Source organism: Lathamus discolor, chromosome 13 (genome assembly GCF_037157495.1).
Source record: "Lathamus discolor isolate bLatDis1 chromosome 13, bLatDis1.hap1, whole genome shotgun sequence".
In the NCBI taxonomy this organism is placed as follows: Eukaryota; Metazoa; Chordata; class Aves; order Psittaciformes; family Psittacidae; genus Lathamus; species Lathamus discolor.
The window spans coordinates 2,126,961-2,141,200 of record NC_088896.1 but is presented as its reverse complement, the minus strand read 5'-3'; the positions used below and the strand labels follow the sequence as shown (position 1 = coordinate 2,141,200).

At 51.4% G+C, this 14,240-nt stretch overlaps 1 protein-coding gene across 6 annotated transcripts in view; it reads right to left on the bottom strand.

Annotated features, from left to right (window-relative positions):
• MYOCD (myocardin) overlaps positions 1–14,240 on the bottom strand; it is a 223,270-nt gene that overhangs the window by 99,007 nt on the left and 110,023 nt on the right. For 5 of the 6 annotated variants that reach the window (XM_065693396.1, XM_065693399.1, XM_065693400.1 and 2 more), the window contains exon 2: positions 2,473–2,702. In XM_065693396.1, coding sequence (XP_065549468.1) covers positions 2,473–2,620 — 148 coding nt within the window. In that variant the 5' untranslated portion in view covers positions 2,621–2,702. Of the gene's footprint in view, positions 1–2,472; positions 2,703–14,240 lie in introns of those variants that run through there. The other variant, XM_065693401.1, reaches the window with a different exon arrangement.

Here is a 14,240-nt window from a genome sequence, read left to right as displayed (position 1 = left end):
TGAGCGTATCTGCAGCATGGGATGAGGGGCTGGGCACAGTCATGGTGAAAGGGCAGTCTGACAGTGTAAGGGCAGGAAAGGGCCAGGGGCTGGGGCTGCAGCTGGCCAGGCAGAAACCAGGATTCCTGCTTGTCATAGAGGTACCAGTCTCTGTTCTCCTGGATCTATGCATCCAGTCCCAGGGTTTTGTAGGTCCTGCTGCTCAAAACTGATTTATTTTTACAAATTTAGATGAAATCCCCTCAGCCATTTTTGAATAATACTAGAGTTAAAAGGCTCTTTTCCTATTTAAAAATATCCAAGCTAGACTGTTTTTATTAAATCAAAGTTAAGTCAGATAAAGACTGCAGTTTGAAAGTTCAGACTTGGGCAGGAGCAAGTCATCTCTGAGGAGCTGTGCTCTGGCAGTGCTCAAGGCCAGGTTGGACACAGGGGCTTGGAGCAAGCTGCTCCAGCGGAAGGGGTCCCTGCCCGTGGCAGGGGTTGGAGCTGGAGGAGCTTTAAGGTCCTTTCCAGCTTAACTCATTCCATGATCTTCTGATTTTATGGTGGATACATCCCCCATGTATCTGTGAGATGAGGGTGGGAGTGGTGAATACACCAGTAGAGGTGCCCTTCATGGGGGTGCGTAGGACCCCCTTCATGGGGCTATGAGGACACACTGACATCCTAGGTTTTCCCCATGACAATCCCAGCTACTGACCCTCCACCCTGCGGTGAGTTGATGGGGTAGAAGGTCCCTGCTGTGATCACCCAATAAATGGCATGGAATGGGACAGGAAGAGACCTGGGCAGGGACAATCCTGCTTCAGGGCTCTGCAGTGTCCTGCGGGGCAAAGGGAGGTGACTGTTGTGTCCCACAGATGATCCCCCCCTCCTCATTCCCCGTCTGGGCGCTCCTCAGACTGCTCCACCAGCCCTGCAGGAGCTGTCACACCAGGGATCCCGACATCAAAGGCAGGCCCAGGTGCCACAGGACACGTGTGACACTTGGTGGGCTTGCCAGCTCCCGTGATGATGTGAGATGAAGGGAGCCGGCTGTTCCCAGCTGGGGACCGGCAGGAAGAGCAGAGCCTCGGCGCTGTCTCCATGTGCAGAAGAAAGGGAAAAGCAGCAGCAGGAGGAGAGCAAAGGGCTGGAGGGATGCCCAGACTGCGGGGGGCTCTTCTCAGTTAGAGACCCAGTGTAGAGGGGTTCTGGGGTTGGAGCTGTGCCCCGTGGGACACCCACCTGACACAGGGTCAGCTGCAAGGCAGATGCTGGCAGTGCTGCAGGGCTCAGTGCAGGCAGTATGTGCATGGCTGCTGGTCAGCTTTTGCCTGTGGGCACAGGAGATACTGCTTTCTTTGCCTTCTCATAGTAAAAAACAGGGGGGAAAATGGATGCAAAAGAAAATAAGGGTGGGAAAGCCGCAGAGAAAATGTGATTTTTTTGAACATCACCAGTCTTGCCCCTTACAAGTCCATGTCATCTTTCTGATTGTTATCGCATGATCTTAGGTACACTTTGATAGCTGAGACTGTAAAAAACAAGTGCCCTCAGTGGTGTGACTATGTCTGACTATGGGCAGATGCTGGGCCTGGTTCTCTGCTGTGTTACTCCAGTCTGACACCAGTACATTGCCATGATGACATCATTTGGATTATTTCTGATTTATAGTGATTGAGAAAAATTGGGTTCTGTACAATAATGCAAACAATGAAAGACACAAAGCGAAAATAGTGCCTTGGAACTGCATTTTCACATTGCATGATATTTTGAGGACTTAATGTTGAAAGCCTTAGCGTGCACAAAAGGAATTTGCTTCATTTTGTCTATTATACAGTTGTCTGAAAGAAATAGCAAACAGCTCCTCAGCCTGAGCATGCTTTGCACACACTGAATTGTGGGGTTTTCTGTCCATCAGCTTTCTGCCAACAGATCTCCACTGAAACTCAGATCAATACCTGCCAGCCAGAGTAGCTGCTGGACCCATGACCCAGGAAATACAAATGACCCTTGCAGAGGCCACATTCTGCCCTCTGTTAAATCAATCTGAAGCAGTTTTGCTAAACGCAAGGTTATCTGAAGCATCCAGTTCTCTGTGAGGGCAGAACAGGTCTATCTGTGCCTTTGCAAACAAAATGCCTTTTCCATTCCTTCTCCACAGAACAACTTCACATCACCCTAATCCCATACAAATTCCCTGGTGTCCAAACACCAGCCTTTTCTTAAGACCTTAAAATCCACAGTTCAGCCACAATTATACCAAACACTTGGTATATAACACAGCAACTGCCTCAAGTCTGACCCAGAGATACTGAGCTAAGGAACCACTTCCACCTTAACTTCAATGTTGCCATCAGAAACACCGTCAAAAGCACCAACCACCAAAACCACGGCGAGCCACAAACAGCACGCGCGAGAGATGCTCCACGGGCATTTATCCAACCTCAGCTCCCCTCTCGTGACGCCGCTGGGTGAGGCACTTACCATTCTTCCGCTCCGCGAAGGGTGGTGGCTGGAGCTTGGGGCCATCTCTCACTTCGCTGGCAGCCTTTTCCTTGGGTGCCTTTTCTTCTTCATTTCCACTCGGTGCACTTCTGTGGTCGGAGCGATCCTGTTTGACCGCACCATTCATCACCGTGCCTGAAGGGAATGGTCCAGATTCTGGCTGCTCCACTTTGGATGATCAGGTAGAGAAGCAGACCCCAAAGTTACCTCTGGAAGAGAAGAGGAGCAGGTAAGGATGAAGTTCCCAACCAGTTGGTAGAACAGTGGGCAAAGACTGGCATTTATGAAACAATCAGACAGCAGAGAGGTCATTACTCCATCTGTTCTCCTGTGTTGGACTCACTGGAGAGGAAGACTTCAGGGTTCCCTACTGCCTGCTTGGTTCTGCTCTCCTTGTCTGTTGGGTCTGCATCCTTGGCTACTTTGCTGATGATGATGAGAAAGCAACGCAACTGTTAGAAATACAGAACAAGCCTACAGATGAGATCAATCTTCCTTTATATAAGGCTCTGGTCTGCTGAGAAAAGGGGGTGACGGAAGTAATTCCACGCAACACAGAATAAGTTAGATCCAGATTCCACACGAAACAGAATTACACGATATAGACAGCAAACACCAAATAGCAAGCCCCAGCTAGCTTTTACAGCAGGAAGTGTACAAAAGCCCTGCAAAAACTGTCCATTGACATCAAACCTGTCACTAGCACGCATGGTAGAGTTAAAGCCTTTATGAAGAACGCAACCAGATTACATAAAGAATTGTGTGAGTTTTCAAAGGATGGGAGGAGTTTTTTGTTCTACTCTGAAGTTTCTGTGGGGTTTATGGTCAAACTACATCAGGGAAAGTCTCAGGAAATTCTGAATACAAGCTGTGCTCCTACAGATATGTGGGCAAGGAGATGCTTGCCTTGCTGACACTCATAACTCACCAGAAACAGGGACAGGAAGGATTTAGCTCACACCAAATGTATTTGTGGGATGCAGGCACGTGAGCCAGGAGGAGCTGCTGATACTGAGCACAGCAGAAGAAAGCTGCAAGGACCGTTTGAACATCATGTTGTCTAAAACAAAGCTCCAGATGCTAAGTGAAAGTGAATGCCTGTAAGAATCAGCACCAGCTCCTAATGAGTCCCATCAAGAAAGAGCCGAGGAGAGCTAAAAAAGGTCATTTGTAGAGAACAAGAATAGAAAAGTGCAAGATTGATTCAGTGATAAAATCTGATTTAATACAAAAAAGTTACCAATTTACTGTATAAGGAAGTAAGAATAGTGCATTGTATATGATACCATCTCTTCCACGCTATGTGTGCCAGGACTGTCCCACAGGCCTCTTCCTACCCTGCACTTGCAGGGATTTTGCCATCTTCTTTCTCATCCATCTCACTGTCTGCCCCCACCTGCTGGTCCCACTGGCTGCAGGTGACATGCTCCATCCTCTTCACACTGGGTTTTGTTGCTGGGAGGTTCCATGTAGGGTGTCCATGGGGGGGACAGGGAGGAGGTCCCAAAATGCTTGTGTCCCTTTATCACTTTGAAGGTGGAACACAAAACTGTCCCCATGTGCATCATCTCAGGCAGCCTGTGCCCATACCCAACGCTGCTGTCCGGGCTCTTAAACAAATGCAAACCCATTCTTGATCCAAGCCAAGTCCTTACCCACCAGTCCCTCTTTTCTCCCACGTGCTTCCTATCACTGCCTTCTCCATCCTTTACATCCGCTGCCTTTACATCCCTTTCCTCATCGCCTGTGTTCAGGTATCCCTACCAAAGTCTGACATGCTGCCACTACACATGGAAACAGCCAGACAAGCCAGGGCTGAGCAATGTGCCGCATCTTTGGGTATGTGATGTGCTGCGTCTTTGGCTGTTTGATGTGCTGCATCTTTGAACTGGCAGTCTCAGTTCCCACCTCTGCTGGAGCATTTTAGCAGCTGATGGTCTTTTTCTAGTGCTGTGACTGCTGTGCCATGCCTGTGCCTCACTGTGATGGGCAACCGACCCACTGCACATCCACCACTAGCGGCTGTAGGGCCGCAGACCCACTTTGGCACAAGCAGCCCCTCAGGGCTCTATTTAACTTGTGACTAACGTGGAACGTGCAACAAGTGTTTACATTGCTATTTTAAAACGTACATGTTTTGAACGTTTGGAAGTTGCTGATACGATGCATCTTTGCAGTGGAAACAGCGGGTGATGACAGGACAATCCAGCAAGCTGCATCTGCTTACAAAAATGAGACTTTGTTCAACTGAACACTAAATCTTTGATAAATGAGTCAGGGCTTTGGTGACGTACATGTTGAACCAATATGACAGTTTTATATGGATTATGATTATTAATGCTTTTGACAAATTGAGAGCCTGAGCCAGCCAGTGCCGAAGCTGCGAGACCACCAGCAGAGGCAGGAGGCTCTCAGGAAGGCTTCTTACAGGCTCTGGGTACAATCTTCTTGCACTCAGGGCACATGCAACACTTCAATTTGCAGTGAGCGCACCGGGGTGCCTGAGGCAGGCATCCCGAGACACAGGCACGCGCCACACACTCGAGTACCAATGGCTCAGTGGTGGGGCTTTTTTTTCTGAAGTCAAATTTGGCCTCAAAACACCCCACATTGTTCACTCACTTCAGCCTCAACTATTTACAAAGCTTAAGCGCACTTTTGAGCCTCCGAGAACATCTCCCATCAAGCACTGCTGCCAGCACATAAATTGCGAGGCTATACACAGTACAGGCCATTCCCCATCTCCCTCTGACTATAAATATCAAATTCACAAAGCTGGACTGCCATGGTGGCTCATGTGTACTTCCTTGTAAGACACTGGAGATCCTCCGGAGCAGATGCCTGGTTTACAAGCCTCCTTGCTTTCTGTTCACAGAGCACTGTAGCGTGGATAAGGATATGCTTTCCCTGGGATGTGGGCCAGGCTGGACGGACTCATCTCCTCACTGGCCAGGTGGGTATGGCCAGGTCATGGCACCATCTCACATATCACCCTTTGGGTCACAGCACCGTAGGGCGCTCATGTGTTCCCCTGGGGCTGTCACACACTCTGTCCCTAGCGCCTGCTGTGTCACAGGCAGATTGCATTGGTCCTGCCCGCAGACTGACCCCTCTGGGTGCTGCCTTCCCTCCCCTCCATCCCTGCTGCTGCAGGACGGAGCAGCGTGCCCGGGCAAGCTGCCCTTCTCCCCTTACCCTGCTCCCCCATCTCCTGGGCAGCCCGTGCAGTGCCCGCACGCACCAGGCACGGGTCTGAGTCTGTCCTGCTGGGGGAGATGTAGGCTGAGGATTGAGCGGCCCCGGGAGGTCCTGCACTGCCCAGACACAGCTCGGGCATGGACGTTTCTACACGGTTTGGAAACCAGAGCGCAGCGCAGGCACATCCCTGCCGAGTGCCGTGGACCTGGAGCATGGATGAGGGCGCCTCGACCTCCCTTCGGACTTGAGCGTTCCGCACCATGCAGCCAGGGTGACTCATGCCGGGGATAGCCCTGCATGGGGGCAGCTTGGCAAGGCCAGCTCTGCCTCAGTGCTGAGCCCTGACCGTGTCCCTCTGCCGCCCGGCAGCCCCCAACCCATTACCAGCAACCACCGAGCAGCCCGAGCCATCACTGCCCTCATCCAGGCTGGGTGCTTGGTGCTGCTCGGGCTTTGCAGAGGTGGAGGCATTGCTCCTGCACACCGTGCGCCCACACGCATGGCACCGGGGGCTCTGCAGGATGCTCCGAGTTTGCCACAGCTCCGAGGGAGATGCTTTCCCACAGCAAAACTTCCCATGATTTTTTATAATTTCCCCTGATCCCAAATGGAGATAAGGAGATATTGCAAAATAAAGCCGGGGGGGGGGGGGGGGGGGAGGGGAACAGGTCACTCATCATTTCCCATTGGATAATTCTAAAATATTTTCATTTTTTGGTATTTTTTAACTTCTTCTTAGAAAAATGAACTAAACCATAGAAACCAAAAAATTATTTTAAGAACTGGGGAGAAAATCTTATCTCCCTGAGAAACAGTTTTGGCTTCAGCAGCTCAGCTTCCAACAAAGAAGTGGTTTGCCTGGAAAATTCCTGAAGTGAACAATTCCCTGTCCAGGTCGCACCAATCTGCTTCCATACCCCAGGTCTCCCCGTGCCAAGCAAATACTTGGATCAAGCTTCTTCTTGTCTTCCCAGGAGCGAGGTAGGAGTGAGGACCGTGCCAAGGAGCACACCAGAAATAGGATCTGCTGCTCCCTGGAGCAAAACAAGACCCTTCCTGAGCCCTGGCCTGGGATCTAACATAGGGACAGACACTTCTTCCTCTGCTCAGCACCACAGCTGCCCTGCAGATACACCTGAGCAACCCAAAAGGACAAGACAGAAAGGAGAGGGAAAGTCTCTCTGTCACGTGAAGCATATAGGGATCCAGTGTGTAGGGATCCAGTGTATAGGGATCCAGTGTATAGGGATCCAGGATCAGTGTCTGAACAGAGTCCTCCAGCACCCTTTAGGACACCCCTGCTTGCCTGCAGACAGGATGCAGAGCCTATGGCAGCTGGGCACGAGGCATCTCTACAGGCTTGAGACACCCATGTTCAGGCACCTGGCTGCTGCCTGTAGCCTGCATAGGATTAGGCACAACACCTCAAAATGCACTTTGCTGCTATGCAAATATCTTCATTTAGAAGTGTCTTAATGGAATGTGTTAACAAATGACACTGCCACAGGGCTGGCTCCTGCTTGGGTTACTGAGATGCAGCTTTGATGGTCTGCATGGTTGCTCCCTGCCCAGCATGGACCCATAAACTAATCTTCACTTTCCACCTTCTCACCTCTTCCCCTGTGCCACCTCCTGCATGCACTTACATGGGAATGAGCACAGCTTACACTTCCTCAGATACTGGATCCATCTAAATCCTCCCCTGCTTTCCTGTTTGCTCTCTTAGAGGTTGAAGTGGAAGACTTTTAGCTCTACTGCATGTGCAGGTCCTCTTAAGCAATCATGACCCACCATAAAACATTGAATTCCCAAAGAGAAAAACCAGGAGAGAGATGTTCAGAGATGCAGACCAGCCTTATCAAATTCTTCACGTGTTTGTTGTGGTGTGTTTGTATTCCTGGACTTCTGCTTGCAGGAATGCTGCTGATAAACCCATCTCACTGAACATGGACTTTGTGTGTTTTAGCTGATGTTTACAGTGCTCAGACAGTAAAAGTAGCTCTGGATTCCTGTGTGCCCCACGGACATTTGTACTGTCTTGTTGCAAATGCTGATCAAACTCTGCTACGTATTCCTCCAGCAGGAACCGTGCCTGCTCCTCCTTAGAGCCATGCATGCTTGGCAAGGCAGAAGACAGCTCTTGCCCCTACACCCAGAACAAGAAAAGACCTTTCCTCCTCTGGGACCATCCTGGAGCTGCCAGGAAACGCACCACTGCTCTTATCTCATTGTTTTCCTTGCAGATGATGTCCCCATGGATGGCTCCCCTCACTGAACTCCCTCGTGCCTCCAGGGATGCAGAAAGCCCCATGCTGTGACAGCGCTGGGCAGCAGCATGGAGCCTACAGGCTGTTTCCCACAGCTCTGCACATTCCTCCCATGCCCCAGAGAAGTGACCTGGTCCCCACTGCAGCCTCCACGCAAGCTGCAGCTCAGGAGGAGCTCCTGGAAAAGCCAGGGGACTTCCCCAGTGAATGGAAAACAAAGCAAGGAAGCCTGGCCCCAGCCTGGACACCCCCTTCACGGGCAAGTTCTTCCATGCAACTCCTTGTGCATCCCCTCTGCCAAGACGCAGTGAGCAGAGCTGTGCAAACACGAGGCCGTGAAATCTTCACTCAAGGCAAGCTCGCCCAGTGTTTGGTCACATTGTGATCCTCACGCTCAGCAAGGTTGGCCAACTGTTTGCACCCCCAGGGGGTTTGGGATCGTATCTGCTTCCCAGCCTCCACATTGCCAGCGCTGATATCTGCTCCAAGCTGCCCACAGGCCATGGGGCCTGAGACAGCAGCAAAGAGTGCAGTGATGGGAAGCGGCAGCTATTTTCACCCAGGCCTTCAGCCTGGGGAGGGCAATGGGAGATAGGGGCTGCTGTTCTCAAGGGAGCATCTCAGTTCTGACATCAGCCCTGTCCCTCCCCTGCTTTGAAGAGGAGTCATTTCTCCTTCATTTTTCACAGAATGAAGCTTTAGCTGGTGAAAAGTAGCAGGGGAAGTGGAGAGCAGGAAACCAGCTATTGCCCCAGATCCTCCTCCTGAGTTCCACCTCTGACAGTCCTCTGAGTAGGCTGAAGATGTCTGGGACAAAATCAGGCTGAGAAATTGTACACTGTGAGGTTACTGATCTCGTTGGTGTGGACTCTCAGTGATCAGATTCACTGGTGCAGACTCTGAACCTGCAACCTCATCTAGTTGAACATGTCCCTGCTCACTGCAGGGGCTTGGACCAGCTGAGCTTTGGAGGTCCCTTCCAACCCAAACTATCCTATGATTCTATGAAATTCCTCAAGAACTGACTCTCTGCTTGTGCATCCATGTCCATGGCTCATCTGCTGGCAGCCGGGGGCCCTTCCCAGGGCAAGGACTCCTTGTGCCTGAAAAGGCACAGTGACGTGGGGTCTAACACTGTGGCCGAAGGTGTCTCCCTGACACATCCAATGACATTAGGAAGTGTCAGGGACATCACTAGGACATCCAAAGAGCTGTCAGCCCTCTATATGCTCCTGTTTGCAATGTGCAGAACTGACACTAATGCTATCTCCTTCCCTTTGCTAGGAAGTAGCCCATGAACATGGATGTGTTAGGGTGCTTGGCAGCGCCTGCAGTGTGGATGGTACCTGGGTTGGGCCTGTGGGGACACTTCTGAGTGAGGAACTGCATGGAAGAAGCAATGGCAAAGCTCTTCTCTTGTTCCATGTCTGCCTGCTGCTTCTGCAGGACTGATTAATGGGGAAGTGCCAGGTCAGCATTAACCTTCCAAAAGGTAACTGGCTGAAACCCTGGCTAAACTCCGAGTTTTCTCAGGGAACCTGGGAGCAGGCCTGTGCCATACAAGATCTTAGCTGACATCTGTGCAGAATCCAGCTTGGTGCTCACTGCCAGCTGCCTGATCAGACACAGAGCTCCGCAGCCTCCAGTAAGCACCCAGGGCCTTCAGAACAGCATGTCTCAGGTCCTCAGCCTGGTGCAGCTCTCAGAGCTCCCTCTGGCTGGCACCCATCTCACCACGTCACCCTGCAAGTGCAGGCACTAAAGCCTGGTACTTTCAGCTCCCTCTGCCTTCGCCAGGGTGAAAGAGGAATTTCTACTGCCTGTCTGTGAGCTTAAGAGCAGGGGAGATGATCTGCTCCCTAAAGCACCCATTTATTGCCACTGGCTGTAGAAAGCCCCTGTGTGATGGAGTCACATGAAGGATTAGCTGAGACAGTGGCCACACTATACCATGCCCAGGGTGTTCAACCCACAGTCCCACTCTAGCGCAGAGTCTCTTCATTCACAGCAACTTGCAAAAGAAGACAGGGAGGAGAGGATACCCTCTTTGCTCACATTGTTCTTAAGTTTTGATGCCTTCTCTTATAGCTCCTCTGCACAGGCTCTGTATTGGCACAGAGGCAGCCCCAGTTCCTGGCATTGTACCGGGAAAGATGTCCCTGCAGCCAGCACGCTGCTAACAGGACCCATCGCAGTGTGAGTGATGGATGGCGGTGTAAGGGATGGATGGTGGTGATAATGCTGGGACATGGTACTGTGCTCCAGACACAGAGTAAACGCTCCAAGGGAAAGGGGGAGAAACAGAGTCATCCGCACAGGGAGAAAGAATGAAAGCTTCGAGAAGGGGAGCGGAGTCTGCCTGGACAGGAGGCTGCAGGAGCCATAGGAGTAAAATTTCACTTGTGGCTGTCGAAGACAGAGGATGCATCTTCCTGCTGACATGGGGCAGCCTGAGCCCTCCAAACTCCTGTTCTGGTACAGACCTTATTCAAGTCTGGTCATGGTTGTGCTAAAGGTGCAGATGGCAGACCCAGGGCTGGTGCTTTGGCATTCCTGCAGAGTTATGCCTAATGCATAACCCCTGTGGAGACTCCAGACTCCTCTTAGTGCCTTGTGCTGATCCCCAACTCCTGTGAGCAAGCCCCGTGCCACTAAAGCCAGCCTGCTTTTCCATTTACAACCTCTTTCCATGCTGAGAAAGAGACACAGACACCCAGAAGGCCAAAGTACAGTGGACAGGGAAGTAGGGCTGGGACCTACACAGTCATCCGCAGCCTCTGCTCTGACCATGGGCTAGCCCAGGGCCAGGCACAGGGCTACTAGCCCTCATTACTCAGGCTGCTGTACTACTGCCCTCTGCTACAAGCACTTTGAGCTTTGTCAGCTGTGGTTGTGGTTCCTGCATTTGGCTTGACATCAGAAGTCCTTAAGGATTGCACTTCATGTGCTACCTAGCATTTGCCACGAGTTCTTAGCCCTGCTCGTGTGTCTGGGGCTATTTCCTGGCAAAACAGTCCATTAAAAACACTACTATAATGTTACTGGACAACACATGCAAATAGTTCTGAGTTAGATAAAACACCTCCTTATGAATCTGGGCCATGTTTGTAGATTTTAAAGTAATCTTAAAATAAACTTCAAAATCTTAAAATAAGCGGTAATGTTCTAACTATGCTGAAAAGGCTCAAAAAGCAGATATCAACCTCAAATTTGTTCTTGCTGCGTGCTCTGTTTGCAAAACTGCTTTTAGGCTAATCTTGTGAATTGTCCAGGTCTGACTCATGAACCCTGTATGCTGGGGCTGGTGGTGCTTGGATCACACCAGATACTGCTGGGACACTGGATGTAGGGTGCTGCGCACCCATTCCCAGCAGCCTTGGTGGGCTGAGGACATGGGAAGGATGAGGGCTTTGGTAGCAGCAGCATTTATTTCTAAACTACTATTTGATTTGATGGCAGCCCATGGCAGGGCGTTGGGACTGGATGAGGTTTAAAGGTCCCTTCAACAGAAACCATTCTGGGGTTCTATTTGATTTTCTTTATGAACATTTAGCAATGAGCTGTTTCTGCTTGTGACACCTGGACTGTTCAGTAAGGACAAAGCAGTTCAAAGGAGACGACACAGAACTCTAGAATGGTTTGTTTTGGAAGGGACCTTAAAGCTCCTCCAGCTCCAACCCCTGACATGGCAGGGACCCCTTCCACTGGAGCAGCTTGCTCCAAGCCCCTGTGTCCAACCTGGCCTTGAGCACTGCCAGGGATGGGGCAGCCACAGCTTCTCTGGGCACCCTGTGCCAGCGCCTCAGCACCCTCACAGGGAAGAGCCTCTGCCTTATACCCAACCTGAATCTCCGCTGTTGAAGTTTGAATCCATTGCCCCCTCTCCTATCACTATAGTCCCTGGTGAAGAGTCCCTCTCTGGCAGACACTGGTTTCAGAATCTGGTTTAAATACCGCCCCAACCAGAACGCACGTTTTTCAACATTTCCAGTGAACTGGGAAAATTCCTGGTCTCTGGAAGTGCCCACTGGTACTTGACGTTACCAGCATCACTGCTGCCATTAACACTGACACTGCTTCTACTACTAAGTCATGGCTCTGACAGCTACATGATGGGCAGGTTTCTCATTTCAACTAAGTGTGGAGGGTTCCTGAGGCCAGGCCCTCCAGCAGGCTTGCCTGTCCTGCTCTGAGCTTCCTGAGCTCCTGGGCACAAGTGTCTGCAACATCCAGGTTGAGTTTTCTCATAGCGTTGCATTGGATTCAGGAAAAGCCCCTTACTGTCATGGAAAGCTGTCCGGGACTCAGCAACCGAAGTCTTCCCTCAGAAAAGTGGCTCTGCCTGTTGCAAGGCTGGCCCTGCAGCACCAAAACAAGACGCTAGCTGAGGTTCCTCAGCCCGTGTAGTTCCATAGCTCAGTGCTGTGCAGCTTCCATCTCAGACCTGGGTCTGCTTGTCCTCCTCGCATGACATTACACAGTGGGGATGCACTTTGCGCTGGGTTTGTGCAATGTGCCCACACCCCAGGGTCTCCCCCCTCCAGCCCATCTCCTAATGGGCAGTGGAGCCCAGCTCCCAGCTCAGGTTCTCCGGCAGCCACCAGGCAGTGATCAGCCACCTCCAGAAGGCTCTCCCAGTGACACTTGCACCCCTACCAGCAGCCTCCTCCCCACGCTTCTGCAAGCGAGCACTGTCTTGTCTCATGGAAGGTCATTTGAATGTCTTTGGTTATCGCTGCATCGTCTAACTGTTCCCTAACGCTGCGGCATTTGCGGTTATGTCTGATCTTTGTCTCTCTCATTTTGTTACGTTTTAGAAATGTAATAAACACAATCTTTCTGAAAGAAAGAAAACATGGCAGAGATCTGAAATGGAAAATGAGCGCAGACTGGAGCCATGCCTCTTTGTTAGAGGCCAGAAGGAGGGGAAGCAACAAACCCCGCAGTGACAAACACTATTAATGAAGCGATGAAGGCAGCTCTCAAACAGGAGTGCAGCTGAAGGCAGAGCCAGCTCGCTGGTCCCTCTGCCCGGCGCAGCGGCCTCGCCAGCCGGAGTTGGCAGAGGGAGCTTTCCGTGGGTGGGAAAGGCCACAGGCTGACCTGGCAGGGCTTTGGGAAAGGTCCCAGACTGCTGGCAGAGGACTCGTGTCCAAGGGGTGTGTTCCTGCTGCCGCAGGGACCAACCTGAGCCAGACTGGGGTGGGCATATGCACTGAGTGCGTCATGCCCTGTGCGTTGCCTCTCTAGCCCCACGGCTCTGGGTCTGAGCGCTAAGTGAGTACCCATCTGGTGGCAGGGGTCATGTCCAACTCCACGTTTCAGCTTGGTGACCTAAAGCCTCTCTGCCTTCTTCAGCCATTCAGCCAGCACAGGCAGGAAACACAGGGCATCCGCTGACCTCTGTAGACCTTGCCATCCCCTTGCTCCAAGCCTATAAAAATACAGGGCACATTTGTCCAGACCTCTGTCTCTCGTGCCCACAAGTGCTGGCACAGGCAGCAGCTGGAGCAGTGTCTGTCTGCGGCACCAGGGCAGCCAGGCCCTGGTCTATCCAACTGAATCATCTGGGCTTCAGGGTGCATCCTCTGCAAGCTGCTGTCACTGCATGAATTAACAGAGCTGCCCAGTAAGAGCTTCTAATAATAACCGCACAAAGGGATTCTGGTGCACAGCCTGTCTTCTTGTGCTGAGCCCTGCAGAGGTCTCCAGGGCAGTCTGTGAACTTTGAGATCACAGACACTGTGACTGGAAACCGTGAGTGGGGCTGCCACAAGCTGGAAGTGACCACAGGGCTTGTGCAGAGGGCTCTGCTTCAACTCTTTCTTCTATAGGTTTCAAGCACCCTTCACTTCCTTGTTGCTAGATCTAGTGCAGCCAAGCCTGAGATGTTCTTCAGTCTCCTGCTGGACTTTCTCAGTACTGTATGGCCCAAAGGACCAGGCCATGTGGTCAGAGCCAGCCCACGATTAACAAGGGTGAAACCCCTTTCAGTCCTTCTCTAGCTTGGTAAACAGCTTTTACAAATAGGAACTCTCCTCAAGCATGAGATGCATCCCATGGAGACACAGGTCTCCACTGAATGAAGATGAGTGCATGATGGTCCCAAGCTTGAGAGCACCCTGAGGTGGGTCACCCACTCACTCACTGTCCCGTAGCAGCTTTTCCCTTTAGAGTGAGCAGCTGAACTGTTCATGGGGGGAAGACAGGACGTACACTGTGTTCTGCAGGAAATACCTGGATCTATGAGAGAGACATCACAGGGAAAGACATCATAGATTC